Raw genomic sequence first — 22,500 nt, 5'->3', positions numbered from 1 at the left:
AGTAACAGTCGTTAAGGTAAAACTACCTACCACTCTGTAATCTGATTAGTCTATTAGTAACAGTCGTTAAGGTAAAACTACCTACCACTCTGTAATCTGATTAGTCTATTAGTAACAGTCGTTAAGGTAAAACTACCTAAACAACCACTCAGTAATCTGATTAGTCTATTAGTAACAGTCGTTAAGGTAACACTACCTAAACAACCACTCAGTAATCTGATTAGTCTATTAGTAACAGTCGTTAAGGTAACACTACCTAAACAACCACTCAGTACTCTGATTAGTCTATTAGTAACAGTCGTTAAGGTAAAACTACCTACCACTCTGTAATCTGATTAGTCTATTAGTAACAGTCGTTAAGGTAACACTACCTACCACTCAGTAATCTGATTAGTCTATTAGTAACAGTCGTTAAGGTAAAACTACCAACCACTCAGTAATCTGATTAGTCTATTAGTAACAGTCGTTAAGGTAACACTACCTACCACTCTAATCTGATTAGTCTATTAGTAACAGTCGTTAAGGTAAAACTACCTACCACTCAGTAATCTGATTAGTCTATTAGTAACAGTCGTTAAGGTAACACTACCTAAACAACCACTCAGTAATCTGATTAGTCTATTAGTAACAGTCGTTAAGGTAAAACTACCTACCACTCAGTAATCTGATTAGTCTATTAGTAACAGTCGTTAAGGTAACACTACCTAAACAACCACTCAGTAATCTGATTAGTCTATTAGTAACAGTCGTTAAGGTAACACTACCTACCACTCTAATCTGATTAGTCTATTAGTAACAGTCGTTAAGGTAAAACTACCTAAACAACCACTCAGTAATCTGATTAGTCTATTAGTAACAGTCGTTAAGGTAAAACTACCTACCACTCTGTAATCTGATTAGTCTATTAGTAACAGTCGTTAAGGTAAAACTACCTACCACTCAGTAATCTGATTAGTCTATTAGTAACAGTCTTTAAGGTAAAACTACCTAAACAACCACTCAGTAATCTGATTAGTCTATTAGTAACAGTCGTTAAGGTAACACTACCTAAACAACCACTCAGTAATCTGATTAGTCTATTAGTAACAGTCGTTAAGGTAACACTACCTACCACTCAGTAATCTGATTCGTCTATCGGTGACCAACCAGGTTTAGCTGGGTGGAGCTATATTGAAAGTGAGTCAGGACTTCTCCAATCCATGACTGAGAAGCCACCCAGAGGAAGGAGAGAGGCTTGTTATCCTCCCTGAATGTTTTAACAAGTAGAGCCGCCGGAGACTAGAGGACTGTCTTATTATAGTCAGCGAGTGAAGGAAGTAAACTTCTCTCCTTCCGCTTCATAAAGTCTGTGACTTTATCCCAAATGACACCCTATTCCCTACATCGTGCACTACTTTTAATCAGGGTCCTATGGGTCCTAGGGCACTACATAGGGTATAGAGTGCCATTAGGGAAACAGGGTGTATTTTCGGTCCACTCAGCGTTGTGTTTCTCTGTTGTTATTCCAGGCCGCCCCGCTAGCGTCAGACCACATATGACTTATTGAATTTCTATAATTAGCCACTAAGCGTTTATACATTTCAAAACTATGAAACGTCTCAAAGGCAGACAAGCTTCCACCTGCACATTCATTTGTTTTCTCTCTTCTCTCTGTTTCTTCCCCTGAATCGATTCCTGTCAGGAAGCAATAGAGGCTCTGCAGGAGCCCCACAGATATACACAGAAACCCACAGATATACACAGAGCCCCACAGATATACACAGAGCCCCACAGATATACACAGAGCACCACAGATATACACAGAGCCCCACAGATATACACAGAGCCCCACAGATATACACAGAGCCCCACAGATATACACAGAGCCCCACAGATATACACAGAGCCCCACAGATATACACAGAGCCCCACAGATATACACAGAGCCCCACAGATATACACAGAGCCCCACAGATATACACAGAGCCCACAGATATACACAGAGCCCCACAGATATACACAGAGCCCCACAGATATACACAGAGCCCCACAGATATACACAGAGCCCCACAGATATACACAGAGCCCCACAGATATACACAGAGCCCCACAGATATACACAGAGCCCCACAGATATACACAGAGCCCCACAGATATACACAGAGCCCCACAGATATACACAGAGCCCCACAGATATACACAGAGCACCACAGATATACACAGAGACCCACAGATATACACAGAGCCCCACAGATATACACAGAGCACCACAGATATACACAGAGCCCCACAGATATACACAGAGCCCCACAGATATACACAGAGCCCCACAGATATACACAGAGCCCCACAGATATACACAGAGCCCCACATATATACACAGAGCCCCACAGATATACACAGAGCCCCACAGATATACACAGAGCACCACAGATAAGTCATCAAATAAAAAGCACCTCTCTCTCTCTGTCTCTCTCTCTATCTCTCTTTCTCTCTCTCTCCCTCCCCCTCTCTCTCCCTCTCTCTGTCTCCCCGTCTCTCTCTCTCACTCTTTCTCTCTCTCTCTCTCTCTCCCTCCCTGTCTCTCTCTCTCTTTCTCTCTTTCTCTCTCTCTCTCCCTCTCTCCCCCTCCCCCTCTCCCTCGCTCTCTCTCTCTCTCCCTCCCTCTCTCTCCCTCTCTCCATGTCTACAGTGTGTCCGTGTCTGTAGGGACAGGATATATATTCAGCTGGCCCAGCAGGGTTTAGTTACCTGTCTGCGATGCTTGCGGGCTTGACCTTGTCTATGATGATGACCTGCTTGTTGCAGTACATGGAGGTGTTGAGGGCCAGGCCCAGACTGGACCCCAGGGACTTGGCTACCTCAACCAGCAGAGGCCCTGAAGCTGTGGCTATGGAGTCTGGAGGAGAGGAGACAAGTAGGAGGGAGAGAGGGAGTGGGCAGACAGACAGAGATAGAGAGAGAGAGAGAGAGAGAGAGAGAGAGAGAGAGAGAGGGAGAGAGAGAGAGAGAGAGGGAGGGAGAGAGATAGAGAGAGAGAGAGAGAGAGAGAGAGAGAGAGAGGGAGGGAGATAGGGAGGGAGAGAGAGAGAGATAGGGAGGGAGATAGGGAGGGAGAGAGAGAGAGAGAGATAGGGAGGGAGATAGAGAGAGAGAGAGAGAGAGAGAGAGAGTGGGAGAGAGAGAGCGCAGACAGAGAGAGAGAGAGAGAGAGATAGATAGAGAGAGACAGAGACAGAGAGAGAGAGAGAGAAAGAGAGAGAGAGAGAGAGAGACAGAGACAGAGACAGAGACAGAGACAGAGAGAGAGAGAGGGAGAGAGAGAGGGCAGACAGAGAGAGAGAGAGAGAGAACATGGGTTAGTCAGTCTGTTGTCAGTTTGTCATGGAAGTGATGCTGATGGAAACATAATACCACAGTCTCTAACATATCAATATTCTACAACACCTTAAAGGGTGACACTGCTCTCAACAATCACACATTGCACACGCTCACACTATCCCATCAACTATAAAGGGATTTCGCCCTACGGCCACAATAACCAGAAACCTCCATCACTGTGCTGTAAATGGACCATGTTGACCTATGGACCACGTTGACCTGTGGACCATGTTGACCTACGGACCATGTTGACCTATGGACCATGTTGACCTGTGGAGCATGTTGACCTATGGACCACGTTGACCTGTGGAGCATGTTGACCTCTGGACCATGTGGACCTATGGACCACGTTGACCTATGGACCATGTTGACCTCTGGACCACGTTGACCTCTGGACCATGTTGACCTACGGACCATGTTGACCTACGGACCATGTTGACCTATGGACCATGTTGACCTATGGAACTGGGTGACCATTAAGGAGCCCTAATGGAGAAACCACTAACCAGGATCCATGTAGGTTCTGATGAAACTGGGTGACCATTAAGGAGCCCTAATGGAGAAACCACTAACCAGGATCCCTGTAGGTTCTGATGAAACTGGGCGACCATTAAGGAGCCCTAATGGAGAAACCACTAACCAGGATCCCTGTCGGTTCTGATGAAACTGGGCGACCATTAAGGAGCCCTAATGGAGAAACCACTAACCAGGATCCCTGTCGGTTCTGATGAAACTGGGCGACCATTAAGGAGCCCTAATGGAGAAACCACTAACCAGGATCCCTGTCGGTTCTGATGAAACTGGGCGACCATTAAGGAGCCCTAATGGAGAAACCACTAACCAGGATCCCTGTCGGTTCTGATGAAACTGGGCGACCATTCAGGAGCCCTAATGGCTTCCACTCTGCTCCTTCGTACAGTTACACAACATGTGGAATAATGAAACTGTGATGCAGGCAGGGGACTGGGGGTTGAGCCAGAGGCAACCCCCTGTTGTGAAAGGTAACAGCTCCAGTATCTAGCTGTATTCACAGACAGGGCAACACTGAAACATGAACCTAAACACAACCGCATGAACCTAAACACAACCAAAACAGATCCCCCCAATGTGTTTCAAAGCTTTCACTTCACATACAGCATCTAGATGTTCAAAACATCTGAAGAACTATGAACGTCCAACTGCCTGTGTGTTTTAGTGATTTCACTCCACAGAGCAGACCCGGCTAGGATAAACTAACTAAATGGGTAGTTGAAATGAGCCAGGGGGAACAAATTTTTGGGGGGTTCGTGCAAATGGAATTATATTAAATTCTGCTTACATCACGCTCTACCACAAAAAAAAAACATAACATTGAAATGCAGAGACTCTGAGATCACTGGGTGCTTTTGAAGTGACAGGTTGCTGTGATATCTGTATTCGTGTAAAAACAGGTTCCTTCGAGCCGTCGTAAGGACACAGATTCAGCAGGAGACAGGCAGGAAGAGGTGCAAATGAGGATTTATTTACAGACCGCTGGTGTATCAAAGAAGATGATGATATTTACAAATATATATACAAAGATCTGACTACAAAATGTCAGCATTAAATAGAAAAAGTCTCTCATCAGGTATAACCTGTCTGAACCAATAAAGCACAGCTGGGGTGTACCAGGCTCAGATACAGCCTCCCCTTAGTTACCCAACAGCTGGGGTGTACCAGGCTCAGATACAGCCTCCCCTTAGTTACCCAACAGCTGGGGTGTACCAGGCTCAGATACAGCCTCCCCTTAGTTACCCAACAGCTGGGGTGTACCAGGCTCAGATACAGCCTCCCCTTAGTTACCCAACAGCTGGGGTGTACCAGGCTCAGATACAGCCTCCCCTTAGTTACCCAACAGCTGGGGTGTACCAGGCTCAGATACAGCCTCCCCTTAGTTACCCAACAGCTGGGGTGTACCAGGCTCAGATACAGCCTCCCCTTCGTTACCCAACAGCTGGGGTGTACCAGGCTCAGATACAGCCTCCCCTTAGTTACCCAACAGCTGGGGTGTACCAGGCTCAGATACAGCCTCCCCTTAGTTACCCAACAGCTGAGGTGTACCAGGCTCATATACAGCCTCCCCTTAGTTACCCAACAGCTGGGGTGTACCAGGCTCAGATACAGCCTCCCCTTCGTTACCCAACAGCTGGGGTGTACCAGGCTCAGATACAGCCTCCCCTTAGTTACCCAACAGCTGGGGTGTACCAGGCTCAGGGTGTACAGCCTCCCCTTAGTTACCCAACAGCTGGGGTGTACCAGGCTCAGATACAGCCTCCCCTTAGTTACCCAACAGCTGGGGTGTACCAGGCTCAGATACAGCCTCCCCTTATTCTGGTCTCTGCACCCCTCCCCTTAATCTGGTCTCTACACCCCTCCCCTTATTCTGGTCTCTACACCCCTCCCTTATTCTGGTCTCTACACCCCTCACCCCTCCCCTTATTTTGGTCTCTACACCCCTCACCCCTCCCCTTATTCTGGTCTCTACACCCTCACCCCTCCCCTTATTCCAGTCTCTACACCCCTCACCTTATTCTGGTCTCTACACCCCTCACCCCTCCCCTTATTTTGGTCTCTACACCCCTCACCCCTCCCCTTATTCTGGTCTCTACACCCCTCCCCTTATTCCGGTCTCTACACCCCTCCCCTTATTCTGGTCTCTACACCCCTCACCCCTCCCCTTATTTTGGTCTCTACACCCCTCACCCCTCCCCTTATTCTGGTCTCTACACCCCTCCCCTTATTCCGGTCTCTACACCCCTCCCCTTATTCCGGTCTCTACACCCCTCCCCTTATTCCGGTCTCTACACCCCTCCCCTTATTCCGGTCTCTACACCTCTCTCTCTCTCTCCCTCTGTCTCTCTGTCTCTCTTCCACCCACTCTCTCTGTGTCTCTCTCTCTCTCTCTCTTTCTCTCTGTCTCTCTCTCTCTCTATGTCTGTCTCTCCCTCTGTCTCTTTGTCTCTCTTCCACCCACTCTCTCTCTGTGTGTCTCTCTCTCTCTCTCTCTCTCTCTCTCTCTCTCTCTGTCTCTCTCCCAACCACTCTCTCTGTGTGTCTCTCTGTCTTTCTCTCTTCCTGTCTGTCTCTCTGTCTCTCTCTCTGTCTTTCTCTCTTCCTGTCTGTCTCTCTCTCTTTCTCTGTCTCTCTCTCTCTGTCTCTCTCTCTCTGTCTCTCTGAACAGAGGTGGTGTTGATGTGCTAGCAGCTAACCTGTATTCCCCCACAGGCTTCTCTCTCTCTCCCCTCCTACACTATTATTTATCCTCCATGTATCCTCTTCCATCCTCTCTCTCCCTCTTCCCCTCTACCCCTCTCTCTCTCCCTCTTCCCCTCTCCCTCTCTCTCTTCCCCTCTACCTCTCCCTCTTCCCCTCTACCCTTCTCTCTCTCCCTCTTCCCCTCTCCCTCCCTCTCTATCTCCCTCTTCCCCTCTGCCTCTCTCTCTTCCCCTCTACCGCTCCCTCTTCCCCTCTCCTTCTCTCTCTCCCTCCCTCTCTGTCCCTCTTCCCCTCTCTCTCTCCCCCTCTCCCCTCTCTCCCTCCCTCTCTCTCTCTCTCTCCCTCCTTCTTCCCCATCACCATTCATCCAAGCAACAATCCCCCAGTAACCATACCTCCCCTTGTCTCCCCTACATATCTATATGTCCCTGTCTCCCCTACATATCTATATGCCCCTGTCTCCCCTACATATCTATATGTCCCTGTCTCCCCTACATATCTATATGCCCCTGTCTCCCCTACATATCTATATGCCCCTGTCTCCCCTACATATCTATATGCCCCTGTCTCCCCTACATATCTATATGCCCCTGTCTCCCCTACATATCTATATGTCCCTGTCTCCCCTACATATCTATATGTCCCTGTCTCCCCTACATATCTATATGCCCCTGTCTCCCCTACATATCTATATGCCCCTGTCTCCCCTACATATCTATATGTCCCTGTCCTCCCGTACATATCTATATGTCCCTGTCTCCACCACATATCTATATGCCCCTGTCTCCCCTACATATCTCTATGCCCCTGTCTCCCCTACATATGCCCCTGTCTCCCCTACATATCTATATGTCCCTGTCTCCCCTACATATCTATATGTCCCTGTCTCCCCTACATATCTATATGCCCCTGTCTCCCCTACATATCTATATGTCCCTGTCTCCCCTACATATCTATATGCCCCTGTCTCCCCTACATATCTATATGTCCCTATCTCCCCTACATATCTATATGTCCCTGTCTCCACTACATATCTATATGCCCCTGTCTGCCCTACATATCTATATGTCCCTGTCTCCCCTACATATCTATATGCCCCTGTCTCCCCTACATATCTATATGTCCCTGTCTCCCCTACATATCTATATGTCCCTGTCTCCCCTACATATCTATATGCCCCTGTCTCCCCTACATATGTCCCTGTCTCCCCTACATATCTATATGCCCCTGTCTCCCCTACATATCTATATGTCCCTATCTCCCCTACATATCTATATGTCCCTGTCTCCCCTACATATCTATATGTCCCTGTCTCCCCTACATATCTATATGCCCCTGTCTCCCCTACATATCTATATGCCCCTGTCTCCCCTACATATCTATATGCCCCTGTCTCCCCTACATATCTATATGTCCCTGTCTCCCCTACATATCTATATGTCCCTGTCCTCCCTGTATTTCCTGCCCATATCATTTCCTCGTCTTCTCCTGACTGTTCCTGCTAAGAGTTATCTGATGAAAAATTAATGGGCTCACATTATTGATGCAGCCTGGAGATTGTTTCATTCATGGTGATAAAACACTACCTTCCATCCCTCTACCTCTCCTCTCCTCCATCCCTCTACCCCCATCTTTCTATCGCTCCTCTCCTCCATCTCTCTACCTCTGCTCTCATCCAGTCCTCTCCTCCATCTCTCTACCTCTCCTCTCCTCTATCCCTCTCCTCTCCTCTCCTCCATACCCCTACCCCCATCTCTCTACCTCTCCTCTCCTCCATTCCTCTACCCCCATCTCTCTACCTCTCCTCTCCTCCAGTCCTCTCCTCCATTCCTCTACCCCCATCTCTCTACCTCTCCTGTCCTCCATCTCTCTACCTCTGCTCTCATCCAGTCCTCTCCTCCATCTCTCTACCTCTCCTCTCCTCTATCCTTCTACCTCTCCTCTCCTCCATACCCTTACCCCCATCTCTCTACCTCTCCTCTCCTCCAGTCCTCCCCTCCAGTCGTCTCCTCCATCTCTCTACCTCTCCTCTCCTCTATCCCTCTACCTCTCCTCTCCTCCATACCCCTACCCCCATCTCTCTACCTCTCCTCTCCTCCAGTCCTCCCCTCCAGTCGTCTCCTCCATCTCTCTACCTCTCCTCTCCTCTATCCCTCTACCTCTCCTCTCCTCCATACCCCTACCCCCATCTCTCTACCTCTCCTCTCCTCCAGTCCTCCCCTCCAGTCGTCTCCTCCATCTCTCTACCTCTCCTCTCCTCCATCTCTCTACCTCTCCTCTCCTCAAGTCATCTCCTCCATCTCTCTACCTCTCCTCTCCTCCAGTCCTCCCCTCCAATCATCTCCTCCATCTCTCTACCTCTCCTCTCCACCAGTCCTCTCCTCCATCTCTCTACCTCTCCTCTCCTCCAGTCATCTCCTCCATCTCTCTACCTCTCCTCTCCTCCATGCCTCTACATCTCCTCTCCTCCAGTCCATTCTTCCTTCATAACTCATTCTCTCTTTGAGACTGGCTGTGTGGGAATGATGAACACCTCAAGCCTGCCAACCAGGAGGGAGAGAGACGTACTGATGAGACTGGCTGTGTGGGAATGTTGCACGGTTTCTCATCACACACACGCAACCACCAGCATACCCTGGCCACATCATCGCGTCATTGCGCATCGCTACAGTGTCTGTCTCTCTATCTCTCTGTGTGTGTGTGTGTGTGTGTGTGTGTGTGTGTGTGTGTGTGTGTGTGTGTAGTTTATGGGTGTATATTAGGGATTAATGGGCTTGCAATCTGGTGGTCCTTAATCATTCTGTTTTTATCATGCCTGGGTCACTCAGAGAGAAAACCTAACTTGTCTCCACGAGCAGACACCGTAAAGCTCTGTGTATAGGCACACACCTGTTTGTTGGGACATACCGTAAATCTCTGTGTATGGGCACACATCTGTTTGTGGGACATACCGTAAATCTCTGTGTATAGGCACACACCGGTTTGTTGGGACATACCGTAAATCTCTGTGTATGGGCACACATCTGTTTGTGGGACATACTGTAAATCTCTGTGTATAGGCACACACCGGTTTGTTGGGACATACCGTAAATCTCTGTGTATGGGCACACACCTGTTTGTTGGGACATACCGTAAATCTCTGTGTATAGGCACACACCTGTATGTGGGACATACTGTAAAGCTCTGTGTAAAGGCACACACCTGTATGTTAACTTCATGTTAAGTCTAATCTATCATACAAACACATTTCAAAAGACAACTCCCACTTCTCCCTTGAGAATCGATTTGCTTCACCATGAAAGTGTGAGAGAGTTTTATTAATAAAATCCGTAGCTTCAACTCAAGGGGTTGTTATCTACATTCAGCCAACTGTCAACTCAAGGGGTTGTTATCTACATTCAGCCAACTGTCAACTCAAGGGGTTGCTATCTACATTCAGCCAACTGTCAACTCAAGGGGTTGTTTTCTATATTCAGCCAACTGTCAACTTAAGGGGTTGTTTTCTATATTCAGCCAACTGTCAACTCAAGGGGTTGTTTTCTATATTCAGCCAACTGTTAACTCAAGGGGTTGTTATCTACATTCAGCCAACTGTCAACTCAAGGGGTTGTTATCTATATTCAGCCAACTGTCAACTCAAGGGGTTGTTATCTACATTCAGCCAACTGTCAACTCAAGGGGTTGTTATCTACATTCAGCCAACTGTCAACTCAAGGGGTTGTTATCTATATTCAGCCAACTGTCAACTCAAGGGGTTGTTATCTATATTCAGCCAACTGTCACCTCAAGGGGTTGTTATCTACATTCAGTCAACTGTCAACTCAAGGGGTTGGTATCTACATTCAGCCAACTGTCAACTCAATGGGTTGTTTTCTATATTCAGCCAACTGTCAACTCAAGGGGCTGTTATCTATATTCAGCCAACTGTCAACTCAAGGGGTTGTTATCTATATTCAGCCAACTGTCAACTCAAGGGGTTGTTATCTACATTCAGCCAACTGTCAACTCAAGGGGTTGTTATCTACATTCAGCCAACTGTCAACTCAAGGGGTTGTTATCTATATTCAGCCAACTGTCAACTCAAGGGGTTGTTATCTATATTCAGCCAACTGTCAACTCAAGGGGTTGTTATCTACATTCAGCCAACTGTCAACTCAATGGGTTGTTATCTATATTCAGCCAACTGTCAACTCAAGGGGTTGTTATCTATATTCAGCCAACTGTCAACTCTAGGGGTTGTTATCTATATTCAGCCAACTGTCAACTCTAGGGGTTGTTATCTATATTCAGCCAACTGTCAACTCTAGGAGTTGTTTTCTATATTCAGCCAACTGTCAACTCTAGGGGTTGTTATCTACATTCAGCCAACTGTCAACTCAAGGGGTTGTTATCTACATTCAGTCAACTGTCAACTCAAGGGGTTGTTATCTACATTCAGCCAACTGTCAACTCAATGGGTTGTTTTCTATATTCAGCCAACTGTCAACTCAAGGGGCTGTTATCTATATTCAGCACACTGTCAACTCAAGGGGTTGTTATCTACATTCAGCCAACTGTCAACTCAAGGGGTTGTTATCTACATTCAGCCAACTGTCAACTCAAGGGGTTGTTATCTACATTCAGCCAACTGTCAACTCAAGGGGTTGTTATCTACATTCAGCCAACTGTCAACTCAAGGGGTTGTTATCTATATTCAGCCAACTGTCAACTCAAGGGGTTGTTATCTATATTCAGCCAACTGTCAACTCAAGGGGTTGTTATCTACATTCAGCCAACTGTCAACTCAAGGGGTTGTTTTCTATATTCAGCCAACTGTCAACTCTAGGGGTTGTTATCTATATTCAGCCAACTGTCAACTCAAGGGGTTGTTATCTATATTCAGCCAACTGTCAACTCAAGGAGTTGTTATCTATATTCAGCCAACTGTCAACTCAAGGGGTTGTTATCTATATTCAGCCAACTGTCAACTCTAGGGGTTGTTATCTATATTCAGCCAACTGTCAACTCTAGGGGTTGTTATCTATATTCAGCCAACTGTCAACTCTAGGGGTTGTTTTCTATATTCAGCCAACTGTCAACTCTAGGGGTTGTTATCTATATTCAGCCAACTGTCAACTCAAGGGGTTGTTATCTATATTCAGCCAACTGTCAACTCTAGGGGTTGTTATCTATATTCAGCCAACTGTCAACTCAAGGGGTTGTTATCTATATTCAGCCAACTGTCAACTCAAGGGGTTGTTATCTATATTCAGCCAACTGTCAACTCAATGGGTTGTTTTCTATATTCAGCCAACTGTCAACTCTAGGGGTTGTTTTCTATATTCAGCCAACTGTCAACTCTAGGGGTTGTTATCTATATTCAGCCAACTGTCAACTCAAGGGGTTGTTATCTATATTCAGCCAACTGTCAACTCAAGGGGTTGTTATCTATATTCAGCCAACTGTCAACTCAAGGGGTTGTTATCTATATTCAGCCAACTGTCAACTCAAGGGGTTGTTATCTATATTCAGCCAACTGTCAACTCAAGGGGTTGTTATCTATATTCAGCCAACTGTCAACTCAAGGGGTTGTTATCTATATTCAGCCAACTGTCAACTCAAGGGGTTGTTATCTATATTCAACCAACTGTCAACTCAAGGGGTTGTTATCTATATTCAGCCAACTGTCAACTCAAGGGGTTGTTATCTATATTCAACCAACTGTCAACTCAAGGGGTTGTTATCTATATTCAGCCAACTGTCAACTCAAGGGGTTGTTATCTATATTCAGCCAACTGTCAACTCAAGGGGTTGTTATCTATATTCAGCCAACTGTCAACTCAAGGGGTTGTTATCTATATTCAGCCAACTGTCAACTCAAGGGGTTGTTATCTATATTCAACCAACTGTCAACTCAAGGGGTTGTTATCTATATTCAACCAACTGTCAACTCAAGGGGTTGTTATCTATATTCAACCAACTGTCAACTCAAGGGGTTGTTATCTATATTCAGCCAACTGTCAACTCAAGGGGTTGTTATCTATATTCAGCCAACTGTCAACTCTAGGGGTTGTTTTCTATATTCAGCCAACTGTCAACTCAAGGGGTTGTTATCTATATTCAGCCAACTGTCAACTCTAGGGGTTGTTTTCTATATTCAACCAACTGTCAACTCAAGGGGTTGTTATCTATATTCAACCAACTGTCAACTCAAGGGGTTGTTATCTATATTCAGCCAACTGTCAACTCAAGGGGTTGTTATCTATATTCAGCCAACTGTCAACTCAAGGGGTTGTTATCTATATTCAGCCAACTGTCAACTCAAGGGGTTGTTATCTATATTCAGCCAACTGTCAACTCAAGGGGTTGTTATCTATATTCAGCCAACTGTCAACTCAAGGGGTTGTTATCTATATTCAGCCAACTGTCAACTCAAGGGGTTGTTATCTATATTCAGCCAACTGTCAACTCAAGGAGTTGTTATCTATATTCAGCCAACTGTCAACTCAAGGGGTTGTTATCTATATTCAACCAACTGTCAACTCAAGGGGTTGTTATCTATATTCAACCAACTGTCAACTCAAGGGGTTGTTATCTATATTCAACCAACTGTCAACTCAAGGGGTTGTTATCTATATTCAGCCAACTGTCAACTCAAGGGGTTGTTATCTATATTCAGCCAACTGTCAACTCTAGGGGTTGTTTTCTATATTCAGCCAACTGTCAACTCAAGGGGTTGTTATCTATATTCAGCCAACTGTCAACTCTAGGGGTTGTTTTCTATATTCAACCAACTGTCAACTCAAGGGGTTGTTATCTATATTCAACCAACTGTCAACTCAAGGGGTTGTTATCTATATTCAGCCAACTGTCAACTCAAGGGGTTGTTATCTATATTCAGCCAACTGTCAACTCAAGGGGTTGTTATCTATATTCAACCAACTGTCAACTCAAGGGGTTGTTATCTATATTCAACCAACTGTCAACTCAAGGGGTTGTTATCTATATTCAGCCAACTGTCAACTCAAGGGGTTGTTATCTATATTCAGCCAACTGTCAACTCAAGGGGTTGTTATCTATATTCAGCCAACTGTCAACTCAAGGGGTTGTTATCTATATTCAGCCAACTGTCAACTCAAGGGGTTGTTATCTATATTCAGCCAACTGTCAACTCAAGGGGTTGTTATCTATATTCAGCCAACTGTCAACTCAAGGGGTTGTTATCTATATTCAGCCAACTGTCAACTCAAGGGGTTGTTATCTATATTCAGCCAACTGTCAACTCAAGGGGTTGTTATCTATATTCAGCCATCTGTCAACTCAAGGGGTTGTTATCTATATTCAGCCAACTGTCAACTCAAGGGGTTGTTATCTATATTCAGCCAACTGTCAACTCAAGGGGTTGTTATCTATATTCAGCCAACTGTCAACTCAAGGGGTTGTTATCTATATTCAACCAACTGTCAACTCAAGGGGTTGTTATCTATATTCAGCCAACTGTCAACTCAAGGGGTTGTTATCTATATTCAGCCAACTGTCAACTCAAGGGGTTGTTATCTATATTCAGCCAACTGTCAACTCAAGGGGTTGTTATCTATATTCAGCCAACTGTCAACTCAAGGGGTTGTTATCTATATTCAGCCAACTGTCAACTCAAGGGGTTGTTTTCTATATTCAGCCAACTGTCAACTCAAGGGGTTGTTTTCTATATTCAGCCAACTGTCAACTCAAGGGGTTGTTTTCTATATTCAGCCAACTGTCAACTCAAGGGGTTGTTTTCTATATTCAACCAACTGTCAACTCAAGGGGTTGTTATCTACATTCAGCCAACTGTCAACTCAAGGGGTTGTTATCTATATTCAGCCAACTGTCAACTCAAGGGGTTGTTATCTATATTCAGCCAACTGTCAACTCAAGGGGTTGTTATCTATATTCAGCCAACTGTCAACTCAAGGGGTTGTTATCTATATTCAGCCAACTGTCAACTCAAGGGGTTGTTTTCTATATTCAGCCAACTGTCAACTCAAGGGGTTGTTTTCTATATTCAGCCAACTGTCAACTCAAGGGGTTGTTTTCTATATTCAGCCAACTGTCAACTCAAGGGGTTGTTTTCTATATTCAGCCAACTGTCAACTCAAGGGGTTGTTATCTACATTCAGCCAACTGTCAACTCAAGGGGTTGTTATCTATATTCAGCCAACTGTCAACTCAAGGGGTTGTTTTTTCTCCAGAGGAAAGTCTCTCAGGATGAAGGACTCTACTTCCTTAGACTTCACTGACACACACACACACACACACACACACACACACGCAAACACGCGCAAACACACACGCAAACACACACGCAAACACACACGCAAACACACACGCAAACACACACACCCATGTGGCGATACACAAACAAACACACACACATACACCCACGTAGCGATACACAAGCACACGCACACACACACACACACATGGCGATACACAAACACACACACACACCCACAAACACACACACGTGGCGATACACACAAACAAACACACACACACACACACACACACACACACACACGTGGCGATACACAAACAAACACAGCGAGCAGCGAGCACAGCGAGTAAGACTGTGACACGGTGACAGGAAGACATAACTATCACTTCCAGGTCAGAGCACAGGCAAAGTCACCGCCACCGGAATCTGTCGGAATCTTTAGGATTACCCAGAGGCCAGTGCGGGCCTTCTGAACGGAACCCGTGTGACGTTTGATTGTCAGAACGTTGTGGGGACGTCGGAGGCCCACACTGGGTAATAGGCCAGCTCACTCTCTCATACTCTCCTTCCTGGGTGGTTCCCTCTGACATTTAGTGGACTGATCAAAATAGACTGAAGTCCGGGGAAGGATTTAAAATGAACATCGATCAGCCTGCTATTTTCTGCCTCTTTTAAATCCCTCTTTGTTTTGACCTTGTTACCAAGCTGTTTTTAAAGTCAGCGTTCTGTAAAGTAGAAAGAAACATCAAAGCCCAGCAGAGGACCAGCAGGTGATTCTTTTTCATTGAATATGTTTCACATCACAGATCTTTCTCTGCATCTGAAAAGGCTTTTATGCACAAAGCTTTTAGTCAGTTCTGTTGGCTGTGTTCTGCTGTGTTCTGGCTGTGTTCTGGCTGTGTTCTGCTGTGTTCTGCTGTGTTCTGGCTGTGTTCTGCTGTGTTCTGGCTGTGTTCTGGCTGTGTTCTGCTGTGTTCTGCTGTGTTCTGCTGTGTTCTGCTGTGTTCTGGCTGTGTTCTGCTGGGTTCTGGCTGTGTTCTGCTGGGGTCTGGCTGTGTTCTGGCTGTGTTCTGCTGGGATCTGGCTGTGTTCTGGCTGTGTTTTGGCTGTGTTCTGCTGGGTTCTGGCTGTGTTCTGCTGTGTTCTGGCTGTGTTCTGCTGTGTTCTGGCTGTGTTCTGCTGGGTTCTGGCTGTGTTCTGGCTGTGTTCTGCTGTGTTCTGGCTGGGTTCTGGCTGTGTTCTGCTGTGTTCTGCTGTGTTCTGCTGGGTTGTGGCTGTGTTGTGTTCTGGCTGTGTTCTGCTGTGTTCTGGCTGTGTTCTGCTGGGTTCTGGCTGTGTTCTGGCTGTGGTCTGCTGGGTTCTGGCTGTGTTCTGCTGGGTTCTGGCTATGTTCTGTCAGTGTTCTGTCAGTGTTCTGGCTGTGATTTGTAAGAGCTGGGAGCTGGCAGGCAGGACTTCTATTGGAAGACACCTGCCTTTGACTACCTATAATGGAACCTTACTGCCTGTCTGTAACAGAGCTCTGTGTTCTGGCTGTGTTCTGCTGTGTTCTGCTGTGTTCTGGCTGTGTTCTGCTGTATTCTGCTGTGTTTTGGCTGTGTTCTGCTGTGTTCTGCGGTGTTCTGCTGTGTTCTGGCTGTGTTCTGCTGTGTTCTGCTGGGGTCTGGCTGTGTTCTGGCTGTGTTCTGCTGGGATCTGGCTGTGTTCTGGCTGTGTTTTGGCTGTGTTCTGCTGGGTTCTGGCTGTGTTCTGCTGTGTTCTGGCTGTGTTCTGCTGTGTTCTGGCTGTGTTCTGCTGTGTTCTGGCTGTGTTCTGCTGGGTTTTGGCTGTGTTCTGGCTGTGTTCTGCTGTGTTCTGGCTGTGTTCTGGCTGTGTTCTGGCTGTGTTCTGGCTGTGATTTGTAAGAGCTGGGGTCTGGCTGTGTTCTGGCTGTGTTCTGGCTGTGCTTTGGCTGTGTTCTGGCTGTGTTCTGCTGTGTTCTGGCTGTGTTCTGCTGTGTTCTGGCTGTGTTCTGCTGTGTTCTGGCTGTGTTATGGCTGTGTTCTGCTGTGTTCTGGCTGTGTTCTGCTGTGTTCTGGCTGTGTTCTGGCTGTGTTCTGGCTGTGATTTGTAAGAGCTGGGGTCTGGCTGTGTTCTGGCTGTGTTCTGCTGCGTTCTGCTGTGTTCTGCTGTGTTCTGGCTGCGTTCTGCTGGGTTCTGGCTGTGTTCTGCTGGGGTCTGGCTGTGTTCTGGCTGTGTTCTGCTGGGATCTGGCTGTGTTCTGGCTGTGTTTTGGCTGTGTTCTGCTGTGTTCTGGCTGTGTTCTGCTGTGTTCTGGCTGTGTTCTGCTGTGTTCTGCTGGGTTTTGGCTGTGTTCTGGCTGTGTTCTGGCTGTGTTCTGCTGGGGTCTGGCTGTGTTCTGGCTGTGTTCTGCTGGGATCTGGCTGTGTTCTGGCTGTGTTTTGGCTGTGTTCTGCTGTGTTCTGGCTGTGTTCTGCTGTGTTCTGGCTGTGTTCTGGCTGTGTTCTGCTGTGTTCTGCTGGGTTTTGGCTGTGTTCTGGCTGTGTTCTGGCTGTGTTCTGGCTGTGTTCTGCTGGGTTCTGGCTGTGTTCTGGCAGTGTTCTGTCAGTGTTCTGGCTGTGATCTGACTGTGATTTGTAAGAGCTGGGGTCTGGCTGTGTTCTGGCTGTGTTCTGGCTGTGTTCTGGCTGTGCTTTGTAAGAGCTGGGAGCTGGCAGGCAGGACTTCTATTGGAAGACACCTGCCTTTGACTACCTATAATGGAACCTTACTGCCTGTCTGTAACAGAGCTCTCTGACTGTCTGGAAGGGAACCTTACTGCCTGTCTGTAGCAGAGCTCTCTGACTGTCTGGGATGGAACCTTACTGCCTGTCTGTAACAGAGCTCTCTGACTGTCTGGGATGGAACCTTACTGCCTGTCTGTAACAGAGCTCTCTGACTGTCTGGAAGGGAACCTTACTGCCTGTCTGGAATGGAACCTTACTGCCTGTCTGTATCAGAGCTCTCTGACTGTCTGGAAGGGAACCTAACTGCCTGTATGGAAGGGAACATTACTGCCTGTCTGTAACATAACTCTCTGACTGTCTAGAATGGAACCTTACTGCCTGTCTGTAACAGAGCTCTCTGACTGTCTGGAATGGAACCTTACTGCCTGTCTGTAACATAACTCTCTGACTGTCTGGAATGGAACATTACTGCCTGTCTGTAACAGAGCTCTCTGACTGTCTGGAATGGAACCTTACTGCCTGTCTGTAGCAGAGCTCTCTGACTGTCTGGAATGGAACCTTACTGCCTGTCTGTAGCAGAGCTCTCTGACTGTCTGGAAGGGAACCTTACTGCCTGTCTGGAATGGAACCTTACTGCCTGTCTGTAACAGAACTCTCTGACTGCCTGGAATGGAACCTTACTGCCTGTCTGTAGCAGAGCTCTCTGACTGTCTGGAAGGGAACCTTACTGCCTGTCTGGAATGGAACCTTACTGCCTGTCTGTAACAGAACTCTCTGACTGCCTGGAATGGAACCTTACTGCCTGTCTGTAACAGAACTCTCTGACTGTCTGGAAGGGAACCATACTGCCTGTCTGTAACAGAGCTCTCTGACTGTCTGGAATGGAACCTTACTGCCTGTCTGGACGGGAACCTTACTGACTGTCTGGAATGGAACCTTACTGCCTGTCTGGAAGGGAACCTTACTGCCTGTCTGCAACAGAGCTCTCTGACTGTCTGGAAGGGAACCTTACTGCCTGTCTGAAACAGAGCTCTCTGACTGTCTAGAATGGAACCTTACTGCCTGTCTGAAACAGAGCTCTCTGACTGTCTGGAAGGGAACCTTACTGCCTGTCTGAAACAGAGCTCTCTGACTGTCTGGAAGGGAACCTTACTGCCTGTCTGAAACAGAGCTCTCTGACTGTCTGGAATGGAACCTTACTGCCTGTCTGAAACAGAGCTCTCTGACTGTCTGGAATGGAACCTTACTGCCTGTCTGAAACAGAGCTCTCTGACTGTCTGGAAGGGAACCTTACTGCCTGTCTGAAACAGAGCTCTCTGACTGTCTGGAATGGAACCTTACTGCCTGTCTGGAATGGAACATTACTGCCTGTCTGTAGCAGAGCTCTCTGACTGTCTGGAATGGAACCTTACTGCCTGTCTGGACGGGAACCTTACTGACTGTCTGGAATGGAACCTTACTGCCTGTCTGGAAGGGAACCTTACTGCCTGTCTGTAACAGAGCTCTCTGACTGTCTGGAATGGAACCTTACTGCCTGTCTGGAATGGAACATTACTGCCTGTCTGTAGCAGAGCTCTCTGACTGTCTAGAATGGAACCTTACTGCCTGTCTGTAACAGAGCTCTCTGACTGTCTGGAATGGAACCTTACTGCCTGTCTGTAACAGAGCTCTCTGACTGTCTGGAATGGAACCTTACTGCCTGTCTGGAATGGAACATTACTGCCTGTCTGTAGCAGAGCTCTCTGACTGTCTGGAATGGAACCTTACTGCCTGTCTGGACGGGAACCTTACTGACTGTCTGGAATGGAAACTTACTGCCTGTCTGGAATGGAACATTACTGCCTGTCTGTAGCAGAGCTCTCTGACTGTCTGGAATGGAACCTTACTGCCTGTCTGGACGGGAACCTTACTGCCTGTCTGTAACAGAGCTCTCTGACTGTCTGGAATGGAACCTTACTGCCTGTCTGTAACAGAACGCTCTGACTGTCTGGAATGGAACATTACTGCCTGTCTGGAATGGAACCTTACTGCCTGTCTGTAACATAACGCTCTGACTGTCTGGAATGGAACCTTACTGCCTGTCTGTAACAGAACGCTCTGACTGTCTGGAAGGGAACCTTACTGCCTGTCTGTAATAGAACTCTCTGACTGCCTGGAATGGAACCTTACTGCCTGTCTGTAATGGAACCTTACTGCCTGTCTGGAATGGAACCTTACTGCCTGTCTGGAATGGAACCTTACTGCCTGTCTGTAACAGAACTCTCTGACTGCCTGGAATGGAACCTTACTGCCTGTCTGGAATGGAACCTTACGGCCTGTCTGGAATGGAACCTTACTGCCTGTCTGGAATGGAACCTTACTGCCTGTCTGGAATGGAACCTTACTGCCTGTCTGGAATGGAACCTTACGGCCTGTCTGGAATGGAACCTTACGGCCTGTCTGGAGTGGAACATTACTGCCTGTCTTCAGCGACTGTAACAGAACTCACCCAGAGCTGAAGGCACAGAGAGAGGATGGAGACATTTCCACCTATCCAATCCTGTCACATCTACAGGACCGGCTGAGGGTTGGAACTCAGCGAGAGAAAGGGGGAGAGTGGGGCAGCAGGGAGACAACGGGGAACAGCTGGAGGGATGAAGGCCAGGGTCTGTGGAAATGTCTCCGCGATGGAGGGATGGGGGGCTGAACTAAGAACGGTCTGTCCTCCGGTCCTGGACTGGGTCTGTCCTCCGGTCCTGGACTGGGTCTGTCCTCCGGTCCTGGACACGGTCTGTCCTCCGGTCCTGGACAGGGTCTGTCCTCCGGTCCTGGACAGGGTCTGTCCTCCGGTCCTGGACTGGGTCTGTCCTCCGGTCCTGGACTGGGTCTGTCCTCCGGTCCTGGACTGGGTCTGTCCTCCGGTCCTGGACTGGGTCTGTCCTCCGGTCCTGGACTGGGTCTGTCCTCCGGTCCTGGACTGGGTCTGTCCTCCGGTCCTGGACAGGGCCTGTCCTCCGGTCCTGGACTGGGTCTGTCCTCCGGTCCTGGACAGGGTCTGTCCTCCGGTCCTGGACAGGGTCTGTCCTCCGGTCCTGGACAGGGTCTGTCCTCCGGTCCTGGACAGGGTCTGTCCTCCGGTCCTGGACTGGGTCTGTCCTCCGGTCCTGGACAGGGTCTGTCCTCCGGTCCTGGACAGGGTCTGTCCTCCGGTCCTGGACAGGGTCTGTCCTCCGGTCCTGGACTGGGTCTGTCCTCCGGTCCTGGACTGGGTCTGTCCTCCGGTCCTGGACAGGGTCTGTCCTCCGGTCCTGGACAGGGTCTGTCCTCCGGTCCTGGACTGGGTCTGTCCTCCGGTCCTGGACTGGGTCTGTCCTCCGGTCCTGGACTGGGTCTGTCCTCCGGTCCTGGACTGTCACAGGCTACATCTCTCAGAGTCTCTGTCTGCTTCAACATGACAACTGATGGGAATGATGTTAAGAGACTCTGGGAGACCAAGTCTGTCTTTAGACCTTCCCCTGACAGTGTCCACGAAACACCCCCTGGCAGTGTCCTGACAACACCATATAAATGTCCACCAACACCCCCTGGCAGTGTCGGGAGAACACCATATAAATGTCCACCAACACCCCCTGGCAGTGTCGGGAGAACACCATATAAATGTCTACCAACACCCCCTGACAGTGTCCACCAACACCCCCTGGCAGTGTCGGGAGAACACCATATAAATGTCCACCAACACCCCTGGCAGTGTCGGGAGAACACCATATAAATGTCCACCAACACCCCTGACAGTGTCGGGAGAACACCATATAAATGTCTACCAACACCCCCTGGCAGTGTCGGGAGAACACCATATAAATGTCCACCAACACCCCCTGGCAGTGTCGGGAGAACACCATATAAATGTCCACCAACACCCCCTGGCAGTGTCGGGAGAACACCATATAAATGTCCACCAACACCCCCTGGCAGTGTCCACCAACACCCCCTGGCAGTGTCGGGAGAACACCATATAAATGTCCACCAACACCCCCTGACAGTGTCCACCAACACCCCATGGCAGTGTCGGGAGAACACCATATAAATGTCTACCAACACCCCCTGGCAGTGTCGGGAGAACACCATATAAATGTCCACCAACACCCCCTGGCAGTGTCCACCAACACCCCCTGGCAGTGTCGGGAGAACACCATATAAATGTCCACCAACACCCCCTGACAGTGTCCACCAACACCCCCTGGCAGTGTCGGGAGAACACCATATAAATGTCTACCAACACCCCTGGCAGTGTCGGGAGAACACCATATAAATGTCTACCAACACCCCTGGCAGTGTCGGGAGAACACCATATAAATGTCTACCAACACCCCCTGGCAGTGTCGGGAGAACACCATATAAATGTCTACCAACACCCCTGGCAGTGTCGGGAGAACACCATATAAATGTCTACCAACACCCCCTGGCAGTGTCGGGAGAACACCATATAAATGTCTACCAACACCCCTGGCAGTGTCGGGAGAACACCATATAAATGTCTACCAACACCCCCTGGCAGTGTCCTGACTATGTCCACCAACACCCCCTGGCAGTGTCGGGAGAACACCATATAAATGTCTACCAACACCCCCTGGCAGTGTCGGGAGAACACCATATAAATGTCCACCAACACCCCCTGGCAGTGTCCTGAGAACACCATATAAATGTCCACCAACACCCCCTGGCAGTGTCCACCAACACCCCCTGGCAGTGTCGGGAGAACACCATATAAATATCCACCAACACCCCCTGACAGTGTCCACCAACACCCCCTGGCAGTGTCGGGAGAACACCATATAAATGTCTACCAACACCCCCTGGCAGTGTCGGGAGAACACCATATAAATGTATATGCATCTAGAAGATAAGCTTCTTGACACACACACACACACACACACACACACACACACACACACACACTCCCATGAC

General features: G+C 48.0%; 1 protein-coding gene across 1 annotated transcript in view; it reads right to left on the bottom strand.

Annotated features, from left to right (window-relative positions):
- Window positions 1–22,500, bottom strand: part of LOC135516572 (glutamate receptor-interacting protein 1-like) — a 233,758-nt gene that overhangs the window by 139,766 nt on the left and 71,492 nt on the right. The window contains 1 exon segment of the mRNA XM_064940922.1: window positions 2,731–2,878. Coding sequence (XP_064796994.1) covers window positions 2,731–2,878 — 148 coding nt within the window.

Source organism: Oncorhynchus masou, chromosome 27, assembly GCF_036934945.1.
Source record: "Oncorhynchus masou masou isolate Uvic2021 chromosome 27, UVic_Omas_1.1, whole genome shotgun sequence".
In the NCBI taxonomy this organism is placed as follows: Eukaryota; Metazoa; Chordata; class Actinopteri; order Salmoniformes; family Salmonidae; genus Oncorhynchus; species Oncorhynchus masou.
Note: the sequence above shows the minus strand (reverse complement) of the source record. Positions and strands in the feature narration are given on the sequence as shown.